Source organism: Mobula birostris, chromosome 7, assembly GCF_030028105.1.
Source record: "Mobula birostris isolate sMobBir1 chromosome 7, sMobBir1.hap1, whole genome shotgun sequence".
Lineage (NCBI taxonomy): Eukaryota > Metazoa > Chordata > Chondrichthyes > Myliobatiformes > Myliobatidae > Mobula > Mobula birostris.
Window position 1 is genome coordinate 188,740,761 of NC_092376.1, and position 23,499 is coordinate 188,764,259.

Sequence of the window (23,499 nt, forward strand, 5' to 3'; positions counted from 1 at the left end):
TTCAGATTTGGCCTTCTTCCAGTTAAGAACCTTAACCCTAGGACCAGATCTATCCTTGTCCATGATCAAGTTGAAACTAATGGTGTTATGATCACTGGAACCAAAGTGCTCCCCTACACAGACTTCTGTCACTTGTCCTAACTCGTTTCCTAACAGGAGATCCAATATTGCATCCCCTCTAGTTGGTCCCTCTATTTATTGATTTAGAAATCTTTCCTGAACACATTTTACAAACTCTAAACCATCTAGACCCCTAACAACATCCACTGCATCTCCCTTGTCTAGCCTACTTGTAATTTCCTCAAAAAATTGTAATAGGTTTGTCAGGCAGAATTTTCCTTTAAGGAATCCATGCTGACTTCTGCCTATCTTGTCATATGCCTCCAGGTACTCTGTAACCTCATCCTTGACAATCGACTCCAACAACTTCCCAAACACCGATGTCAAGCTAACAGGTCTATAATTTCCCTTTTGCTTCCTTGCCCCCTTCTTAAATAGCAGAGTGACATTTGCAATCTTCCAGTCCTCCGGAACCATTCCTGAATCTATCGACTTTTGAAAGATCATCGCTAATGCCTCCTCAATCTCCACAGCTACTTCCTTTAGAACACGAGGGTGCATTCCATCTGGTCCGGGAGATTTATCTACCTTTAGACTATTCAGCTTCCTGAGTACTTTCTCTGTCATAATTGTGACTGCGCAAACTTCTCTTTTCTGCCACCCTTGAGTGTCCGATATACTGCTGATGTCTTCCTCAGTGAAGACTGATGCAAAATATTCGTTCAGTTCCTCCGCCATCTCCTTATCTGCCATTACAATTTCTCCAGCATCATTTTCTATCGGTCCTATATCTACTCTCACCTGTCTTTTACTCTTTATATTCTTGAAAAAGCTTTTAGTATCCTCTTTGAAATGATATTATCTCCTAACTTCCTTTCATAGTTAATCTTTTCCCTCTTAATGATCTTCTTAGTTTCCTTTCGTAAGCTGTTAAAAACTTCCCAGTCCTCTGTCTTCCCACTAATTTTTGCTTCCTTGTATGCCCTCTCCTTTGCTTTAACTTTGGCTTTGACTTCTCTCGTCAACCACGGTTGCATCCTTTTTCCATTCGAAAATTTCTTTTTTTTTGGAATATACCTGTCTTGCACATACACTCAGTCTCTTTATTCGGTACACCTATACACCTCGTTAATGCAAATATATAATTACCCAATCATGTAGCAGCAGCTCAATGCATAAATGCACACAGACATGATCAAGAGGTTCAGTTGTTGTTCAGGCCCAATATCAGAATGTGGAAGAAATGTGATCTAAGTGACTTTTATCATGGAATGATTCTTGGTGCCAGATGGGATGATTTGCATATCTCAGAAACTGCTGATCTCCTGGGATTTTCACACACTACAGTCTAGAGTTTACTGCCAACAGTACAAAATGCAAAAACCATCCAGTGAGGGATAGTTCTGCACGGTCTTTTTAATGAGATGGTCAGCAGAGAATGGCCAGACTGGTTCAAGCTGACAGGAAGGCAACAGTAACTCAAATACTCATGTTTTATAACAGTGGTGTGCAGAAGAGCATTTCTGAATGCACAACAGATTGAATTTTGAAGTGGATGGGCTATAGCAGCAGAAGACCAGAAACATGGTCACTAATTTTAAGTACAGGTAGTATGTCATAAAATATACTATAAATTAAGCTAAGTAATACATATAAATATTTAAATCTGTAAAGCAAAAAATAGCGAGGTAGTCTTCATGGGTTCATTGTATGTTCAAGAATCTGATGGCAAAGGGGAAGAAGCTGTTCCTAAATGTTGATGTGGATCTTCATGCACTTGTATCTCCTCTTTGACGGAAAAATGAGGGAAGGGCATGGCCTGGACAGTGGATGTCCTTAAGGATGGATGCCATCTTTTTGAGTCTTCGTCATTGGAAGTTGTCCTTGCTGTTGGGGAGACTAGTGCCCTTGATGGAGCTGACTGGGTTTCCAGCCCTCTTCAGCTCCTTCTAAAGTTATGCAGTGACTCCATACCAGACAATGATTCCAGAAATTTCTATTCCCACACACAGAAACAATAAAAGAAATCTTTATGTCAACTTGTCTTGCAAAGTTGAAAAATGAGTCTTTTGGGCAAATTTGCCTTTAATGCTGTTGTCATCAGCAGGTTTGAGTGCAATGTGCCAATTAGTCAATGTGCCAATGAGATATTCCATAGTAAGAGTGTGCGAGATTTGATGGATCAGGATTTCATTTTCTTTTTTTGCAGATTGGTTTTTTGTTGGAATTTCATTGACTCTATTGCAGTTCTTTGTTGTACCATGAATGCCTGCAAGAAAATAAGTCTCAGAATAGTATCTGGAGACATATAGGTACTTTGATAATAAAGTTAATTTGAACTTTGAACATTGAACTTTCTTGGTCTTCATCCCACCTATTTACCAGAAGGCGGCAGAGCCCTTGTTCCTTCACAGTGTCTCACTCGTTGTCTTACTATTCATTAATCCAGATGTGCCAGCAAGTTGAAGCAAAGTTGATTTACTCATGGAGGCTCGGAGGTTTTTTTTCTGGCAACATTGTGCAAATGATTATTGAAGGGATAAGAGGCTAGCAAATTGGCAATGGGTCAGTGGAGCATGAGATAACTGATACATATCTGATAATAAACTTACTTTGAACTTGAACTTTTTTGAAATTTGAATATTTAACAGGGGCAACAGGTCTTTGCCAGGTAACACACATTGTAGCCAATGCTACTGGGTAAGAAACTGCTACTGGTGGACACTTATATTGCATCTGTCATGGAGGCATTGCAGATATCTAAAATAGACTGATGGGTTATAAGCAAAACCAAAAATACAGGAAGCGCCCTGCAGCTTGGTAAGCATCTCTGGAAAAGGAAATGGAGTTAATGTTTCAGGTCAATGCTTTCTTCTAACAAGGCATCTTTGACGTGAAACATCTTTTGTTCTGTGCTAATTATGGGTGCTCCACTTTCCTTGTGTATCCCAAAGGTGCACTGGTAAGTTAATTGGCTTCCATGATTTACAACTTAGTGTGTAGCAAAAATAATCAAAGTGTAATGATGGGTAAGTGTGAGTTGTAGGGGTTACAGGGAATGAGACAGTTGGGATTGAGCATCACACACACAAAATAATGAGTAACTCAGTACATAAGCCAACGTTTATGGAGGGAAATAAAGATTCAAGTATTGAAAGGACATTTATTGCCATCGTATGTATCCAGTATTCAGCCCTGAGATTCATCTTCCTGCAGGCAGCAACGAAACATAGAAAAACCATGGAACCCATTTAAAGAAAAACATCAATGCCCCACCACACACACAAAAAAAAACAAATCGCGCAAACGGCAACAAAAAGTAGATGAAGAGGACACCAAATCAAACGAGTCCAATCAGTTCAGTGTTGGTTACCTGCAGGCCGCCCTGATTCAAAATTGCCCGAGGTAGCAACTAGAAAGGGAGCAACCAGAAAATAGAAAACCATCATAATGTGAACTACAGAGCCCAATCCACAATCCACAAGAGTCAACATTTTGGGCCGAGAACTTTTATCAGGCCCCTGGATGCTGATATTAATTACGTCCTCCTGTGTCATTATACATATAAATATCCTTTAATTACAATTTTAATTGCAGAAGTCATGCATTTAAGGTGAGGAGGGTAACTTCAAAGGAGATGTGAGGGGAGGAGATTGGTGGGAGCCTACAATGCACTGTCCAACGTGATGGTTAGAGGCAGAAACATTAGGGACTTTGAAGAGACATTTTTATAGGTACAAGAAAATGAAGAGAATGGAAGGATTTAGACATTGTGCAGGCAGAAGAGAATAAGTGTTAGACATTTGATTACTAATTTAATTGGTTCAGCACAACATTGTGGGCCGAAGGGCCTTTTCTTGTACTGTACTGCTCTGTGATACAGAGTTTGTTCTAATATTTTAATAATCATGTAAACATGCAAATGGCAGGTGACAACATTATTTTTGTTGGAATATATATTATATATTTAAACATTAACATATTTCAAATGGTGTACATGATTCATTTGTTCAAGCACATCTGGCATCAAAAGTGACTTTGCGCTGCACTTCGCACTGATTTTTTTTTTACAGTAGTCCAAGCAGATACAAAGCGTATGTATCACAGTGAACAAGGAGGTACAGCAATATTCCCTTTGTGTCAACGTGCATGATGATTGAAGCAGATCTGTAGTAGAACAATCACTCGAATTGAATATGATGCTCTCCTAAGGGGTTGTCTATCCGATGTCCTATCGCATGATGCTTAGTTATTGCAATAAAACCATTCTGCAAGGTTGGAACTTGGTGGGGATGGGGAACACAGGATAGTTAATAGGTTCGGTTAAAGCCATGTATCCAGCAAAAATGGCAGCACGCTAATTTGCAGCGGCCTCTCTGGCTTCAAAAGAAGGTGTAATTGTTTATCCTTTACATCTTGTTTATTATCACAAGACTCTGCTAGGTATTAAGGACATCAAGTACTGCAAGTCTATCCCAGCAGTGGAGCTGGACTTGTTGCATACTATTGTTGTGCAGAGGTGGTGTGTGGTCCAACAAATGGTGCAAGAGATTGCTTGGTAGTTTTTCTTGTGATTGCAAGACTTTGTTGGAGTTTGGTAGTGTAGAACACTGCAAGTCCAGTTCACTGGATCAATGGTGAGACTAACAACAAAGGGGCACAGTGGCCTTGGTTGTTGCACAGACCAGGCTCTTGTGCTGCAGGGGTTACCTATTGCAGTCGCCCAGTAGAGATGATGCCAGAGGCAGGTTGAGAGAGAGCAGAGGCATGGAGAGCACATTGGAAGTCCATGCTGTGCAGGGGACTGGCCTTTAACATCATTACTGCCCTCCAGTGTTCACTCGGTGGAAGACAAGTTTTTTCTGATAAATGTGTTATGTGTGCATTATGCTGTAAGCTGTTGGTACCGTGTCTTACACCTTGGCTCCAGAGGAACATTGGCTGTATTAATATGTATAGTCGAATAACAATCATCTCATCTTTAACTGTAATGACTTCAGCTGCTACACTCGAAGCTCTGGATGTGCATCCTCAAAATTTCTACCTCTTCCCTCCAAATCTGTGTCTTTGACCAAACTTTTAGTACCTAACCTAATATCATCATCTTTGTAGTCTGGTGTAATTTTGCTTCTGATAATGCTGCGCGAGGCACAATTTAAAGATTATTAATAAATGATACTGTTGTTCATTTGGTGATTTTGGAATACTTGATGAGCTTATATTCTCAGATATCATTAATTAGATGGATAAACAGTCTGTTTCTATTTGGAGGTTTCTGTTAAAGGACCTGATTGAGGTTCATGGACTGATCTCCAGCAAATAGTTTTGTGGAGCAGATAACTCTGCTGGGTACTGATAGGTGCTTGTTTAAAGAAAGAAAAGTGGTGATTTACTTATCTCAAATCACCAGCCCAACAGATATTCCAGAAAATTAGCCAGGACCATATTTCACAAACCATTACTTCCTGTTTCACATAGAAAGGAAATGCATGTTGGTCATAAATCAACGGCTGTCCCACCGTCGATATGTGAAGGTTATCTTGAAACGGTACTGAAAGCTATAGTCATTCCTTTAAATATATCTGTGGAAACATATTTAAAGGGTTCTTGGTAGCAGTTATTGTCAAACTCGAAGTAAATTTATTATCAAAGTACATATACGAGGGGTGATTCATAAGTTCGTGGCCTAACGTAGAAGGAGTCAATTTTAGAAAACCTAGCACATTTATTTTTCTTACATTTACACACTTAATCCAGCGGTTGTGGAGCATACAGATCCCTCCTTTGTAGAAGTCGGCTTCTTGGACCTCCAGTAAGTGGTCCATAGCAGGGGTGATTGATAAGTTCGTAGCCTAGGGTAGAAGGAGATGAGTTATTAACTTCAAACTTTCTGCATAATCACTCAAAGAGTTGAACTTCATGTTCATGCAATGATAGGAAGTAGAGAGGCTACAGTAGGACTTAAACAGATTAGGGGAATGGGCAAAGAAATGGCAAATAGAATACAATGTAGGGAAGTACATGGTCATGCATTTTGGTAGAAGGAATGAAAAGGTTGACTATTTTCTAAATGGAGAGAAAATATAAAAAAACTGAAACACATAGGGACTTGGGAGCCCTTGAGCAGGATTCCCTGAAGGCTAATTTACAGGTTGAGTCTGTGGTGAGGAAGGCAAATGCAATGTCCTCTTTTCAAGAGGACTAGAATATAAAAGCAAGGATGTAATATTGAAACTTTATGAAGCACTGGTGAGGCCTCACTTGGAGTATTGTGTGCAGATTTGGATGCCTTATCTTAGAAAGGATGTGCTGAAACTGGAGAGGATTTAAAGGGTGTTCACAAAAATGATTCCAGGATTGAATAGCTTGTCATTTAAAAAGTGCCTGATGGCTCAGGGGCTCTACTTACTAGAATTCAGAAGAATGAGGGGTGAAACGTATCAAATGGTGAAATGGTGAGAGGATGTTTCCTATGGTGGGAGAGTCTAAGACCAAAGGACCCAGCTTCAGAATAGAGGGGCGTCCTTTTAGAATGGAGATAAGGAGGAATTTCTTTAGCCAGATGGCGCTAAATCTGTAGAATTCTTTGCCGCAGACAACTGTGGAGGTCAAGTCTTTATGTATATTTAAGACAGAGGTTGATAGATTCTTGACTGGTCAGGGCATGAAGGGATATGGAGAGAAGGCAGGAGATTGTGGCTGAGAGGCAAATTGGATCTGCTATGATAAAATGGCGGAGCAGACTTGTTGAGTCAAAATGTCCTAATTCTGTTCCTGTATCTTATGATCTGACAACACAGAACACAACACAACATATCATCAACAAAAGGGAAACAGCAGAAGAAGCCCAGTTTCTCCCCCCTCCCCACACACAGTTCTCTAACCCCAGAACAGCCCATCTTCTTCATTCTGCAGCCTCCAGTGGATTCATAGATTTGCAGACATTAGGCCTTCAGCTTCTCCACAGGGCCTCAACATTTAAACTTCCAATTGACCTTCGACTTCAGTCTGGATTTCTGATCAACCTTCAGGCTTTAATCTTCCATGTCAAACCAGGACCTGATGATTACAATGGATGATAACCTTGATGAGGACCTGAACTCAAGACCCTGGGCTCTGAATCTAAACCCTAACCTGACTCCTCCCTCCCCCTCTGTCGCCAAAAACCATCCCTGTAAACCTACAAGATTTCCAATGTGCACCATGACCTCAATGGTTTAGTTTAGAAAGGAACTTGAAGGAGAAGAGTCAGTGGAGATTTCTGAAAAAAAACGTGTGTTGAATGGGTAAAGTTTGCAATATGTTGCCTTGGAGGATGGGATTCTGTTCCTTCAGCTGTGCTGAAAGGGAGCAGGAGCTAAAATGGAGGAGTCAGAATGGGAATGGAAGGAGAAGTAAACTGACAGCTAGCTAGAATCTCAGGTCACCATTGCATACTGAATGGATGTGTTTTGCTAAGCTTAAGCCTGTGTGGAAGGCTGTGATCACAATATTATTTTGACAACTTAATGTTACCTATTGAACATTTAGGAATCTTAGTCATAATATCATCTACTCCTCAAAAACTATGGATTTCTGAGTAGCAGATGCCTGGGGAAATAGCTTTGTAGTGATAGGTGGACCTGACAGCCAGGTAGGGAATTTCATAATTAGAATCAGCATCAGGTTTATTATCTCTGACATGTCTTGTGAATTTTGTTTTGCGGCAACAGTACAGTACAATACATTAAAAAAGATTAAGTTGCAATAATATATAAATAACAAATACATAGTGCAAAAAGAGAGCAAAATTATAAGGTAGTGTTATTGGGTTCATAGACCATTCAGAATTCTGATGGTGAATGAGAAGAACTGTCCCTAAAAAGTTGAATGTACATCTTCAGGTTCGTGTATCTCCTCATCTATGGTAGTAAAGAGGAGAGGGTCGTGACCTGTATGGTGAAGGCCCTTACTGATGGATGTCACCTTTCCTGAAGGACTGCCCTTTGAAACTGGCCTCGAAGGTGAAGGCGACTACCCTTGATGGAGATAACTCCATCCACAATCTTCCCCAGCCTCTTTCCATCCTGTGTACTGAGCCTCCATATCAGAACCAGTCAGAATGCTCTTCATGGTACAGCTGTAGAAATTTGATAGAAGATGCAGAAATTAGCAAAACATATCACCTAAGTGTTTCTTACTTACCTCACAAACACAAGATTTAGCTATCCTTTGACAGAACAGATCTTGCTCTCTCTAATCTCTAGTGTTTCTGGACTATGATTCAGAGTTTCAGGATAATCTGTTGTGAGATACAATTTATTTTGACATTCTTGAAAGCTGGGCAAGTGTTTCCCCTTATCTCATAGCTTAGAAAATACACAAAGTAATAATAGCTCTCTGAAGAATATTGTGATTAGCTACTTGAACAAAGCTTCTGTCTTGCCTTCTAGATGAAAAATATCTTTTGGTCTCTGGAAGTTTGAAGAGAGCCCATTATTATTTTCAATATTGGAGCATATCCCTCAGACAAAAGCTGATATTAATAATGGTATTAGTGCTGATTTATTGTTGTTATATGTACCAATATACAGACCAAATCATTACACAGGGGTTGGGTGGGACGAAAACCAGAAGTCATTGGATAAGAGTGAAAGGTGAGAAGTTTAAGGGGAACATGACGGGAAACTTTTTTATCCAGAGGGTGTGAGACTGGGGAATGAGCTGCCAGTGAAAATGGTGCATGTGAACTCGACTCAACGTTTGAGAGAAGTTTGGATAGGTACATGGATGGAAGGGGTATGGAGGGTCATGAACCCAGTGCAAGTTGATGGGAGTAGGCAGTTTAAATAGTTTCAGCATGGGCTAGATGGGCTGAAAGGCCTGTTTCTATACTGCACTCCTCTATGACGGAACATTGAAGTAAAACAAGGTAAAACAATAACAATGCAGAATAAAGTGTAAAAAATATCGAATGTATGCAGTGTAAGTGATAAAGTGCAAGATCATAACAAGGTTGACTGTAAGGCCAACAGTCCGTCTTATCGTACAAGAGGTCCATTCAAGTGTCTCATAACAGTAGGGTGGAAGCTGTCCTTCAGCCTGGTGGTATGTGCTTTCAGGCTTTTGAATTTTCTGCCTGGATGGGAGATCAGAGTAGAGAGAATGTCCGGGCTGAGTGGAGTCTTTGGTTATGCTGGCTACTTTACTAAAACAGCAAGAAGTATAGACAGAGCCCACAGAGGCTGGTTTCTGTGAAATGCCGAGCTGTGTCCACAGATCTGCAGTTTCTCGCAGGCATGTGTAGAGCAGTTGCTGTACCAAGCTGTATGCATCCGTATTGAATGCTTTCTATAGTGCATTGATGAAATGTAGGTTATCAGGGCTTTGGATAGCTTCTGTCACTCTTCAACAATAAACTGAATCACAGTGTATAACACTACATTTAAGTGATGCTTAAAATGTGCGACAGTGCATTGCAAAATGTGTTATTGGCATAGGCTCTGGGGCAGCCCCTTCACTGACAGGATCCGATATATTTGTAATGCATTTTAGTGACAAAATTGATGAATTATCTTGCACACTGCAGGCTAGACTGCTTCACAGAGCATCTTTGTGCAACTTTGTTTTCAAGAAATCGGCCAAAAAGGCCGATACAAAAGATGGTTGTGTAATGATGAGAGATGAGGGTGCCTCTGACTTTATAATACAAAACAATGTTATTATTTTTGGGATATTTTAAAATGTGGGATTTTCACAACCTCACTTCATATGAATCTAGCAAGCATATCCAGCCCTCTAATCAGAAGGTTGGCATCTTCCTTACTGTACTTCTGCAGCTGTTATTTCTTTAGCCAGACATCGAACAATTGCATTTTGTCAATAGAAGTTTCTGGATGCCAATCCACATTTTTCACATTGTTTTCCTCATGGTAATCTGCCCCGTGTGACATCCTATTTTGCACCATCAGAATTTCTCTATAGAGCTGAGCTTTGACTGAGCATTGGAACTTTCTTATCGAAAGAATTTTTGACTTGTCCTGTCATTATGTTTTTGTTGAAAATCTTTTTTTCAAAAAAGCTTGGCTCTTGTATCTTCTCTTCTCCCATGTGATATTAGTACTTTGTTTCTCCTGCTGAGATAATGTCTATCCCTTCTCCACCTACAGTGTACAACCATTTTTTTCGCCACTCCGCTCTCCGGTTTCTTCTGGGATTACACTCTCCGCAAGTCCCTTGTCCCACTGATCTCTCTCCAGACATTTATCACTTTAACTGTGCTAAGTATTATAACTGTGCTGTTATACCTCCTCCCTCACTACCATTCAGGTTTCTAAATGATCCTTCCAGGTACCCCTGCATCTACCTTGGACTATATTTCCTTCAAATGGTACTGTAGTCATGATGTTTGGCTTGTCATATAAATTATGTATAATTTATATTAACTGAAGTTTAAATAACCTATATTTACGATGTTTGTAATGTACTGTGCTGCTGCTGGAAAAAGAAACCTAATTGTCATGGTATTTACACCCTGGGTATACACTCTTTCATATAATCAGTTGATGCATATCACAAGTCCTGGTTATTCAACCACTGATGCCAGGCAGACAATCTCTGAGGAGGATTGATAATGGCTGGGGTCACCCGTCTTGTAAATACAGTGCCCAGGAGAAGGCAATGGCAAATGAGTTCAACTTGAAACTTGATAGGGAGAAAGTAAAGTTTGACACAACAGTATTTCAGTGAAGTAAAGGAAATTACAGTGGTATGAGAGAGGAGCCGGCCAAAGTAAATTCAAAGAAGATGCTGGCAACGATGACAGCAGAACAGCTATGGAGTTTCTGGGAAAAATGAGAAAAGTTCAGGATAGATGTATTCCAAAAACAAAGAAATTCTCAAATGGTAAAATGGTAGAACCCCAGCTGACAAAAGAAGTCAAAGTTAATGTAAAAGCAAAACGGAGGACATACAACAAAACAAAAATGGAGGATTGGTAAGCTTTTAAAAGCCTACAGAGAGCAACTAAAAGAATCATTAGGAGGGAAAGATCAAATATGAAAGCAAGCTACCAAAGAAAAAACTTGGATAAAAAAGTTGGATAGAAAAAACTTTTTCAAGTATATATAAAAAATAAAAGAGAGATGAGCGTGGATATAGGACCTCTAGAAAATGAAGCTGGAGAAATAATAATGGGGGGCATGGAGATGGTAGATGAACTAGAAGAATGTTTTGCATCAGTCTTCACTGTGGAAGACACTAGCAGTATGCCTGATGTTATAGTGTGTTAAGGAAGAGAAGTGGGTGCAGTTACTATTACAAGAGAGAAGGTGCTCAAACAGCTGAAAGACTTAAAGGGTACAGTAGTCACCCAGACCAGATGAACTGCACCCTAGGGTTCTGAAAGAGGTAGCATTAGAGATTGTGGTGGCATTAGAAATGATCTTTCAAATATCATTGGACTCTGACATGGTGCCAGAGGACTGGAATGCCACTCCACTCTTTAAGAAAGGAGGAAGGCAGCAGAAAGGAAATTATAGACCAGTTAGCCTGACCTCTGTGGTTGGGAAGACGTTAGAGTCAATTGTTAAGGATGAGGTGATGGAGTACTTGGTGACACAGGACAAGATAGTACAAAATCAGCATTTTTTTCCTCAAGGAAAGGTCTTGCCTGACAAACCTGTTGAGGGGATTACAAGCAGGATAAATAAAGATGATATGGTGGATGTTGTATACTTGGATTTTCATAAGGCCTTTGACAAGGTGCCACACATGAGGCTGCTTGCCAAGTTAAGAGCCCATGGAGTTATAGGAAAGTTACTAGCATGGTTAGAGCATTGGCTGATTGGTATGAGGCAGTGAGTGGAAATAAAAGGATCCTTTTTTGTTTGGCTGCCAGTGACTAATGGTGTTCCATAGTGATTGGTGTTGGGCCCACTATTTTTATGATGTATACTAATGATTTAGATGATGGAGTAAATGACTTAGTTGCCAAGTTTGAGATGATGCAAAGATTGGTGGAGGGGCAGGTAGTGTTGAGGAAACAGGAAGGTTGCAGAAAGACAGATTAGGAAAATGAGCAAGGAAGTGGCAAATGAAATACAATGTTGGAAAACGCATGGTTGTGCACTTTGGTAGAAAAAATAAATATGCAGGCTATTTTCTAAATGGGGTGAAAATCCAAACACCTGAGAAGCAAAAGGACTTGGGAGGCCTTGTGCATAATACCCTTAAGGTTATCCTGCAGGTTGAGATGGTGGTGAGGAAGACAAATGCAACGTTTGCATTCATTTCAAGTGGTTCAGAATATAAGAGCAAGGATTTGATGCTGAGGCTTTATAAGGCACTGGTGAGGCCTCACTTTGAGTATTGTGAACAATTTTGGGCTCCTTATCTAAGAAGTAATGTGCTGGCTTTGGAGAGGGTTCAGGGGAGTTTCACAAGGATGATTCCGGCAATGAAAGGGTTATCATATGATGAACCATTGATGGCTCTGGGCCTGTACTTGCTGGAGTTCAGAATGAAGAGGGGGAATCTTATTGAAACCTTTCGGATGATGAAAAGCCTAGACGGTGTAGATGTGGAAAGGATGTCTCCCATGGAGGAGTCTAGGACAAGAGAGCACAGCCTCAGGATAAAGGGTTGTCCATTGAAAACAGAAATGCAGAGAAAGTTCTTTTGCCAGAGGGTGATGAATTTGTGGAATTTTGTTACCATAGGCAGCTGTGGGGGTCAGATCATTGGATGTACTTAAGGTGAAGATTGATAGGCTCTTGATTGGACATAGCATCAAAGGTTACAGGGAGAAGGCCGGGAGTGGGGCTAAGAGTGTAATAAAGGATCAGTCATGATTGAATGGCATAGCAGGTTCGATGGGCCAATGGCCTGATTCAACTCCTATGTCTAATGGTCCTATGGTCAAGCCACCTCTATAGAAAAATTTGCTCAGAACAATCATGCTCATGGAAAGACCATGATCATCTATGTCTTACATCACAGCACATAACGAGTGAGCAAATGATACACCCAGTGACCAGTTTGTTAGGTATATCTGTACAGCTGCTTATTAATGCAAGTCATCTAATCAGTCAATCACGTGGCAGCAACTCACTGTATAGAAGAACGCAGTCAGGGTTAAGAGGGACTGTAAACAGCCAAGCGTTTCAGATGTGAATGGAGTAGTCACCTTGTAAGTGATTGGTCCTGTTTTGCTTTACACTGGAGTGCTTGCTCAGTATTTATGTGACTTTCTGGTAAAGATCATCATTCACAATTTTGCATCACTTCTAATTCTTTTTCAGACAACATCTGGGAGTTCACTCCGAAGAGGACACCAGACCTCAGCCAGTCCGGAAGCAAGCCAGTGATCCCTCACCCTACGCCACAATAGGAGACATTCCAGCACCTAGCACCCAGTACCCAGTGTACTTCAAAGATGAAATTGAGGATGACCTAAAAATATCACCATATGCCAGCTTCCACCTTGCTCCAGAACAAGGAAAACATATAAAATGTGACTGGTTGGAGAAGCTCTCACCACAGGGGTAAAATGAGTTACTTTAATTTAATCCTCCTTGCTTGACAAAAAAAAGATAATATAGATTGCTGAGAACAGAACTTGGCTTAAGCTTGATTGAGCCCAATGAAATAAATACTTCCGAATTGAATAAACACTGAAGCACAAATAATAATGATTCCAGTTTCATCTCTCACTTGTACAACCTTATGACATAGGAGCAGAATTAGGCCATTTGACCCATCGAGTCTGCTGAACAATTCCACCATGTCTGAATTATTATACCTCTCATCCCCATCCTCTTACCTTCTCCCTTAACCTTTGATGCTGTACTAATCAAGAACCTATCGATTTCCACTTTCAATATTTCCAGTGCCTTGGCTGTGGTAACGAATTCCACAGAATCATCAGCCTCTGGCTCAAAAAAATTCCCCTCATCACTATTTTAAAGGGATGTACTTGTATTCTAAGGCTGTGCCCTTTTATTCTGGACTCCCCCACTATATGAAACATCCTTTCCACGTTCACTCAACCTGGGCTTTAAAATATTCAATAGTTTTCAATGAGATCCCTCCACATTCTTCTGAATTCCAGCAACACAGGCCCAGTGCCATCAAACTCAGTATATACATGCAGTCAGATGACAATAAACTTGAACTTGAACTTGTATTTTTATTCCTTCATGATAACTAAGAAGGAAGCCAATCAGCCCATTGAGTCCATGCTATTTGACAAAGTAAGTATATCAATCCCATTCCTCCAGTATTATCGCTGTAAACTTAGAGTCATACATCATGGAATCTGGCCCTGTTTGCTTGTCCTATTTGTCTGTGTTTAACCCATATACATCTATATCATGGAGCCTCACCATTAACCGAAGTGTCTGTGGACCCCAGGTTGGGGAAACATTTAGAGTCCAAATATTTCCTGTTCATGTATCTGTCAGCATGTCTTTTAAATGTTGTTATTGCACCTATCTCAAGCACATCCTCTGGGGAATTGTTCCACATACACACCACCATTGGTGTGAAAAATGCTCAAGATTTAAGACTGTTTATTGTAATTCTTCATTACACCAGTGTACAAGAAAACAAAATGATTGCTACTCCACACCTGATATAGCACAACAAACTCAATAATCATAAAGAATGTTATAATAAAAGCAATATATATAAATACAAAAACAATCCTATGCAACAGAATGTACAAGTAAGTGTTTGATTGTGGCCATATATATGTAAGAATAGCTTATACACATTGATTTTATGTACATAAGCTCTTCTGGGTCGCAGCAGTGCATATGAAAACACATTGTGTCAGTGCCTGTGTTTAGTGTAGGTATGAGGTGTAGAGTGGCAGTACTTAGGATGAAGGTGTGCTGCTGGGCTGTGGTGAGCAGTGGTTGATGCACATTTGGTGATGGGGTGGTGGGGTATATTAATTTTTGACGTGTTGGTCAGCCTGAGGGCTTCCCATTAACCCCTCAGTCTCCCAATAACCCCTCTCACTCTTCTACCTTCCACCGACAGGAGGCGTAGTCAAGAGTAGGTTCCCGTTAACTTTGCTCTCAGTTGCCCACATTCCACCTACAGTAGGCACAGTTGAGAGTAACCAATTAATCTACCAAGCAGCAGGCCTTTGGCATGCAGCAGGAAGGCAGAGTGTTAAAAGGAAACCTGCTCTGTCACAAGGAGAACATGCAAGCTCGAAACAGACAAGCACCAGAGATCAGAACTAAGCCATCGGTGGCACATGTTCGGAAGGGTGTCTGTTCAGCCAGCTAACTTGGACCAACATGCTCACACTAAATGCTAGAGAAAGTCAGCAGGTCTGGCAGCATCTATGGAGAAGAGTAAAGAGTCGACGTTTTGGGCCGAGACCCTTCGTTAGCACTGGAGAGAAAGGTGCGAAAGCAAGAAAGTGGTGGGAGGGGAAGAAGTGCAAGCTAGAAGGTGATAAGTGAGGCCAGGTCGGTCAGGGAAAGGGCAATGACATAAGAGCAGGCATTCTTCCAGCATTTTTTATGTGTTATTCTGGATTTCCAACATCTGCAGAATCTCTTGTGTTTATAACCTGGATCAATTTGATTAAGATAGAAATGATTAAAAAAACGAAAATAAACTATACGAGAGGGTTTTGCTTCCAGCCTGAGATTTAAATTCAGCTGCAAGTAATGCAACAAGAGGCCAGTAGCAGCCATTCTGTAACAGAGTGCAAATGAAGTTGTAACGTGTCTAATAGAATCTTTTCTTCCCTTTTAATGAGCCAGGAGCTACGTATTTCAGAGGCGCTACGTGAAGTTTGATGGGAAGATGTTGATGTATTTTAGCAATGAGAAGGTAAGACAAACTCCGAGTCAGGGGAGTCCAGCTGAAGGCAAATTGGCTGATTCTATGGTCCGCACGGTGGCTCATTCGAGCACAGTACACAGAATCAGAGAAACTGTGTTGTCGCCATAACAGTGAACTTCTTCTCTAAGTGAATGCTCACTGTATTCAATATGAGCATCAAGCCATGAGTTGCAGATAAATTTGGAACGATAATGACTGTTATAAGAATTTACGATATAGAAGCAGCAGTAGACCATACTCAGATTAGATATTTGCGCCCTGAGAAAAATGTCTCTGGCAGTCCACTCTATCTATGCCTCTTATCATCTTGTACACCTCTGTTAAGTCGCCTCTCATCCTCCTTCGCTCCAAAGGCAAAAGCCCTAGGTTGTTCAACCTATCCTCATAATACATGCTTCAATTCCAGGCAGCATCTTGGTAGATCTCAAGTGCACCCTCTCTAAAGATTCCACCAGTAATGAGGCAACCAGAACTGAACACAATATTCCAAGTGTGGTCTAACTAGAGTTTTAAAGAACTACTACATTACCTTACTACTCTTGAACTCATCTCCTGAATAACAAATGCCAGCAGAGCATATGATTTCTTAATCACCCTAACAACCTGTGCTGCATCTTCTCATCTTGACTTGTTGCAAACAGAACACAGAGAACTGAACAGTACAGTATAGTGCAGAGCCTTCACCCCACAACATTATGCTGGCACTTGAACCTACCATGAATGGACATTAAAGTTTCCCCCACCACATCTTCATTGTGTTTAATTTATTAGAATCTGTAGGAAGTGATATCCAAGAGTGAAGAAATAAAATATCTGACTTGGACCAAGTTTACTGTTTAATTGGAGGGCATTGGATGTAACAGTCTGTTTGGGTCCTCTTTATGGAAGGATAAATACTGAGCAAAACTCCCTTTTCTTCAACTGATATGAGGGAACTTCTAGGACAACACACACAAAATGCTGGAAGAACTCAGCAAGTTGACAGTGTCTATGGAAATGAATTAACAGTCGATATTTTGGGCCAAGACCCTTCTTCAGGACTGGAAGGGAAGGGGCAAGATACCAGAATTAAAAGGTAGGGGGAGGGGAAGGAGGACTAACTAGAAGGTGACAGGTGAAGCCCGGTGGGTGCGAAAGGTAAAGGGCTGGAGAAGAAGGAATCTCATTGGAGAGGAGAGTGGATCATGTGAGAAAAGGAAGAAGGAAGGTCACCAGTGAGGGGTGAAGGTCATTAGTGGGAGATGATTGGCAAGTGAGGAAAAGAGGTGAAATACCAGACCGGGGAATAGAAGAAGATGGAAGGGGAAGGGAAAAAAATTCAGGAAGGAGAAACCTATGTTCGTGCCATCAGGTTGGAGGTAACATAGACAGAATATAAGCTCCTTCACCCTGAGAGTGGCCTCATTTTGGCAAGACAGGAGGCCATGGTCCGACGGAACGGAAATGGGGATAGGAATTATAATGACTGGCCACCAGGAAATTCTGCTTTTGGCGGATGGTGCAGAGATGCTCAGCAAACCAGTCCCACAATTTACGTCAGGTCTCATCAGTGTAGAGGAAGCCTCATCCAGAGCACTGGATAAAATAGACAACCTCAACAGATTTTCAGGTGAAGTGTTACCACACCTGGAAGGGGCCCTAAATGGAAGTAAGGGAGGAAGTAAATGGGAGGTGTAACAGTTCTGTTGCTTGCAGGGTATGTGCCAGGAGGAAGATTAGTGGTAAGGGAGAAATGGACAAGGGAATAGGAACTGATCTGAGTTGTTTATGGGTGAACAAGAGTAATGCCTTGATACACTTTTGTTACCATTATCCTGTCCACCATGACCTCAAAGCAGAGATATGTATCTCCATCCATTGATCAAAGTTGAGTTTATTGCCAAATGCACAAGGACATGTATGCACAGAAATGCACACAAAATGCTGAAGGAGCTCATCAGGTCAGGCAGCATCCATGGAGGAGAATAAGCAGTTGATGTTCCAGACTAAGACCCTTCATCAGGACTCATCCCAAAACGTCCAGCATTTTGTATGTGTTACTCAAGATTTCCAACATCTATGGAATGTCTTGTGCACGTGCATTCAGAGATTCAAAGATTATTTATTGTCAAAATCTGTCTGCAGTATGCAATCCGGAGATCTATCTCCCCACATCTTAGGGTTGTACTGTATAGTATGTACATACTTTGATAATGCAAAGGGGTGCAAAGGTGAATGGAAAAAATTACTTGCAGCAGCACCACAGGCATATAATAGTCATAGTCATAGTCATACTTTATTGATCCTGAGGGAAATTGGTTAACATTGTGTAAGTAGCATTCACCAGAAAAAAAAAAGATAAATTAAACACTACTTTTACAAGAAAGAATACTTTGGAGGTTCTGATATTTCTGTTATTCATTCTTTGGGCTTTTTCTGTTATGTGAAAGTCAGTGAAGAATAAAAATTTCAGGTTGTATTCTGTAAAAATGTGTGATTTCTCTCCGCACCTTGTGGTGCATCAGATGACAACCTTACCGTTTCTTTAGCATTTTGTCTATTTTTTACAAGTTGCTAGCTTGATAATCCAGAATGCATGAAAAGTGTGCAAGGAGCTGGTCGGATTTGAACCCAGAACCACTCACCTCAAAGTCTGGTGCTGATGCCACTACACCACCAGCTAGTTAAACTGTATACATTCTCTGATATTAAACTGAATTAGAACAAATGTAGAAGTCATTTTTAGTGCAGTCTTCATAGTATTGCTAAATTGTTTTGCCTAATTAAGGTGGAGGCAATGTGATGAACACATGCCAAGCTTGAGGAAGTGGCGGGGGGGGGGGTCACTTTTATCAAGATTAGTTTTTTATCATAATTGATTATGCATTTTTGCCTCAGTGTGCGGTAGTGTATCTGGGTAATTTGGAAGTGGGTGAAAATATGGAGAGCGGAATTGCAAGGAAGGAAAAAACATTGAAATGGGATATTTGCAGTTTAAGTAAAATTTTGAGCTGAGCTTAATTTTATGTCACCACCTTCGGGAAAATTGAAGTTTGTGATAATGACAATGTCAACATGTTTTTAAATAGATTATAGAACATTCCTCTGAAATATTTCTAACTAAATTTCAGAGCTCATTGTATTCAGCTTGCTAACATCTTTACACACCAGTTCTAAAAGGCAGAATTTTCACAACATTAACAAATTTCACAACGTATGCTGGTGATATTAAATCTGATTCTGATTCTGCATTCACTCTATTAAAAAGCATCCTTTCAATAAAATTGGGGCATTGTTTAATTGTGGCACTTTTAGCATATTTAAACATCAGCTTTTTGACAGATCATTTTGCTCCTTCTTCCTAGGACCCCTACCCTAAAGGAGTAATACCCCTGGCTGTTATACAGATGGCAAGAACAGCGAAGGAAAATAAATTTGAAGTAGTTACAAGCCAAAGGACATTTGTTTTTAGGGCAGAGAGTGAAGGTAAGTGGTGTAATGAATTTACTTCTTGAGATAGAAGATGGAACAGATCGTTCAGGCCAGCAACCCCAAATTTTAACTCTAGCCTAATCATAGGGCAATTTACAATGATCAACTAGCCTGCCAACCAGAGTGCTCAAAACAAATGCATGTTGTCACGGGGAGAACATACAATGTCCTTACAGGCAGTGGTGGGAATTGAACCCAGATCACTGACTATGTAAAGTGCTATGCTCTCGTGCCACAATACTATGCCACCTTTTGGCCCATTGAATCTATGCCAGCTCTTGGAGTAATTCTCCAAAATCCCATTCCTCTATTTGAGGAGCACATGGTCACAGGAGAATGTGCAAACAATATACAGGCTGTACTGAGGTTCAGGATTGAACTTTGGATGCTGGTATGTGAGGCAGTCGCACTATCTGCTCTCTTATGGTACCACTATTTGGTCTGAGAATAACCTCAGCTTAGGCCAAGGTTCTGGTTGCTATGGTGAAACTTTCAGACTGGAGCATAGTGCTGCCATGTACTTCATGGCACAACATGCTGAAGCCTCACTAATTTCCTCTCCAAAGTTTAATGATTGGAAATAATGCAAAGACTCTTCTGCACAATTCCCCATAGAAGGAACAGAGCAAAACCGGCAGGATTTCATGTCCACAATAAAAAAGTAAATCACCCTGTGTAGTAACTCAAGAGCAGAAAACTCTGAATACACCAGAAATGTGAAATAAACAGAATTATTGGTAATTGATCAGAATTGTTGTGATGAAAGGCTGTTTACTTGAAATATGAACTACTGTATATTCTCTCCATAGAAGTGTTTGACCTGCAAATATTCCCATCACTTCCTTTTTTTTTTTCGTTATCACACCTTCACCTCCAAATATTCAAAGAATCAGCTTTGGAATGAGAAAAAAAGCCAGAACTTTTCAAAGCTTTCATTGTACATTTATTGCCATTAATGTTACGTTGAAGGTTGTATGAATTGTTCTTTGGACAGCAATGGCTCACATCCACACTTCCATTGTCATTGTGGCAACACATCATTATCTTTACCACCAAAAAACTTATCCCTTCTGAACCACCTGGATGAAGCAGTGCATGCCCATAATAATGTAAAGCAAGCTTTATTTTGCACTGTGGAGTTGATTATCTGAGCAAAAGAACTTCCCTTATCTGTTTAATTCATTAATTCATATTATCCTGTTTCTGGGCAGGAATATTATCTATTCCAGTGACTTTCCCTTTACCTGTTTGATATAACAAACTGCCATATATTCCCATGCATATCTCTAAGACTATTGTGCCTCCTGTACTGCAGCGCAGAGAAATGAGTGGTGTTCACACCTCCAGAATGCAGTCAAAGTCCATCACTTCTCGTCCATTCGCCGGGTTGGATCCACATCCCTCTGCCAGAAGTATGGATACTTGGAGATGAAGGGACATAAATCCAAGGTCTATGCTGCCCTCTACACTGACATCCTCTGGCTGCACAAAAATGAACAGGTGAGAATGGAACTGCTGGACAGAGAATGGATTCTGCTCATTAGATGATAACTAATTCAAGGCTGCTTGCAAGAACTTGGTGGGAGCTTTATTAGACAGCTGTTCCATCACTGTATTTGAAACAGAAACCTTTAAACAAGTCCTGTTACTCTGCCTTGAAGGAGATCTTCTGATACCTTATTAGTCTGAATCTCTACAATCATTGTACTGTCATGAAGCTGGAACCAGAAATTGCAGGGTTCTTTTGCCTACATAGAAGGTTAATGAGGCTGGAGGCTCAAGGCCTGTCTTGAGGTTAAGATACTGTGTTTTTGCATGGGTGGGCGGGATGAACAGGGCTTGGTTAACTGTTGTGGTTCTAACGTGAACAGTCACCAGAGAGACACTTGGAGCTAGTGGATATAGAAGATTATTCAGCACATCGAATTTGAGTCACTCTTGTAAGAAGAGGTCTCCTGATCCAATATTACATGATATTTTTCTATGCTAAAGATCAAAGGTAACCGCAGGACAATTCTATAGTTACAAAGTATCTATAATGCTTCCCTTGAATTACATATAATTTCAACACACCTCCTTTACAACCACACTCCAGACACTCAAAATGAATGTTCTCTCTACTGACTCTACACCACGTTCATGTATATGCAGGTGCCTGAGGTCTAGTGGTTCTGAGCTGTACTTTATATCCAATCTGCAAATGCAGTGGTGGAACACTTTGTCAATAAAGTGCCATCCTTTTTACCTGCCATAGGAGATTAGAGTGATCTTTTTGGTAGTGATGGACATACTGCGGCAGGCCAAAGTCAAACAGGCTCTAAATGAACTGAGCAATGTAATTAATAGGCACGAACAGCACATTCTGATGCCTTCCCCATCATTTTGGGGGATTTTAACCAGGCCAACCTGAAAAAGATCTTTAAATAATTATTACCATCATATAGCGTGTAGTACCAAATGAACCAACACACTAGTCCACTGTTACACCACCATCAAGAGTGCTTACTGTGCTATCCCACGCCAACACTTTGGAAAGTCTGATCACCTGGTTGTCCTTCTACTCCCTGAGTATAGGCAGAGACTGAAGACTGCAGCATCAGTAGTGAGGACCAAGAAAGTATGGACAAGGGAGGTGCAGGATTGCTTACAGGACTGCATTGAATTGGTGGACTGGGCTGTATTCAGGGATATATCTTCAGGTTTGAATGAGTACACCACAGCTGACACTGACTTCATTAAAACCTACTGAACTTACTGTACATACTCAAGTCAAAAGCCTTGGATGAACCTGGAGGTTCGTAGTCTGCTGAGGACTAGAGCAGTGACATTCAAGTCTGGCACCCAGATCTGTACAAGAAAACCAGCTATGACTTGCGAAGACCTATTTCAAGAGTGGAAAGACAATTCTGAGCAAGGTTGGAGGCAACGTCACCTCTGGCAGGGTTTGCAGGCCATAGCTTTCTACAAAACAAAACCCAACCTCATGAATATCTGTGATGCTTTACTAGCAGACAAGCTCAAAGCCTTTTATGCTCAATTTGAAAGAGAGAATTAAAATTACAACTATGGGGATCTCTGCAGCACCCAGTGACCCTGTCCAGAAGCTGACATCAGGCTGTCTTTCAAGAATATAAACCCTGACAAGGTGACAGGCCCCAAAGGAGTATCTTGTAAGACTCTAATAACCTGTGCCAACCAACTGGCGGGAGTGTTCAAAGGTATTTTGCTACAGTTGGAAGATCCCACCTGCTTCAAAAGGCAACGATTATACCAATGCCCAAGAAGAACAGGCTGATCTACCTTAATGATTATCATCCAGTAGCACTCACATCTACAGTGATGTAGTTCTTTGAGAGTTTGGTTACGACTAGGATCAACTCCTTCCTCAGCAAGGACCTGGACCCAATAGGTGTATGGAAGATGCAATCTCATTGGCTCTCCATGCAGCCTTGGATCACCCGGACAACACAAATACCCATTTCAGAATGCTGTTTGTTGATGACAGCTCAGCGTTTAACACCAGCATTCTTACAATCCTGATCAAAAAGCTCCAGATCTGGGTCTCTGTACCTCCCACTGCAACTGGACCCTTGACTTCCTAACTATTTATGTATTTATGCACAATTTATTCCATATCCATACCTGAAACTCTGTTTATTTTTTATATTCTTTATAGCTGTTGAATGTTGTTGAATGTTGCACCAACACACCACAACAAATTCCTAATACTGTAAATGTATGTGGTGAATAAAGTTGATCATTGATCCTTGATGATGTAGGTGGAAACACAAAATTTTAAAGCTTCCAAGAACATCCAGAATTGCGTTAATGCCAGGAGGGTACACAAGAATACAATATAAATGGATTTAAATAATATTAATACCTCTTCTCTTTTACATTAGACTTTCAAATCTGGCATTGGAATCATAACTATTGAAGTGCAAGGAGCTACCATTCGTGATGGCAACCGTAAAAGTTTTGAATTAATCACTCCTTTTAAAAGCTTCAGGTGAGTTAAATTACTTATTTCTGGAAGTTGTCTGTCAGGCGGAGGAGGAGGAATAGAAGTGTTGCTGTCTGTGGAGCAAGGCTCAAATGGGGGGAAGTGGGAATGATCATAGA

At 40.7% G+C, this 23,499-nt stretch overlaps 1 protein-coding gene across 8 annotated transcripts in view; it reads left to right on the forward strand.

Annotated features, from left to right (window-relative positions):
* Positions 1 to 23,499, forward strand: part of arap3 (ArfGAP with RhoGAP domain, ankyrin repeat and PH domain 3) — a 358,711-nt gene that overhangs the window by 181,085 nt on the left and 154,127 nt on the right. For all 8 annotated transcript variants that reach the window (XM_072264187.1, XM_072264192.1, XM_072264193.1 and 5 more), the window contains exons 3-7: positions 13,341 to 13,583; positions 15,825 to 15,894; positions 19,251 to 19,371; positions 20,693 to 20,877; positions 23,280 to 23,386. In XM_072264187.1, coding sequence (XP_072120288.1) covers positions 13,341 to 13,583; positions 15,825 to 15,894; positions 19,251 to 19,371; positions 20,693 to 20,877; positions 23,280 to 23,386 — 726 coding nt within the window. The remainder of the gene's footprint in view (positions 1 to 13,340; positions 13,584 to 15,824; positions 15,895 to 19,250; positions 19,372 to 20,692; positions 20,878 to 23,279; positions 23,387 to 23,499) is intronic.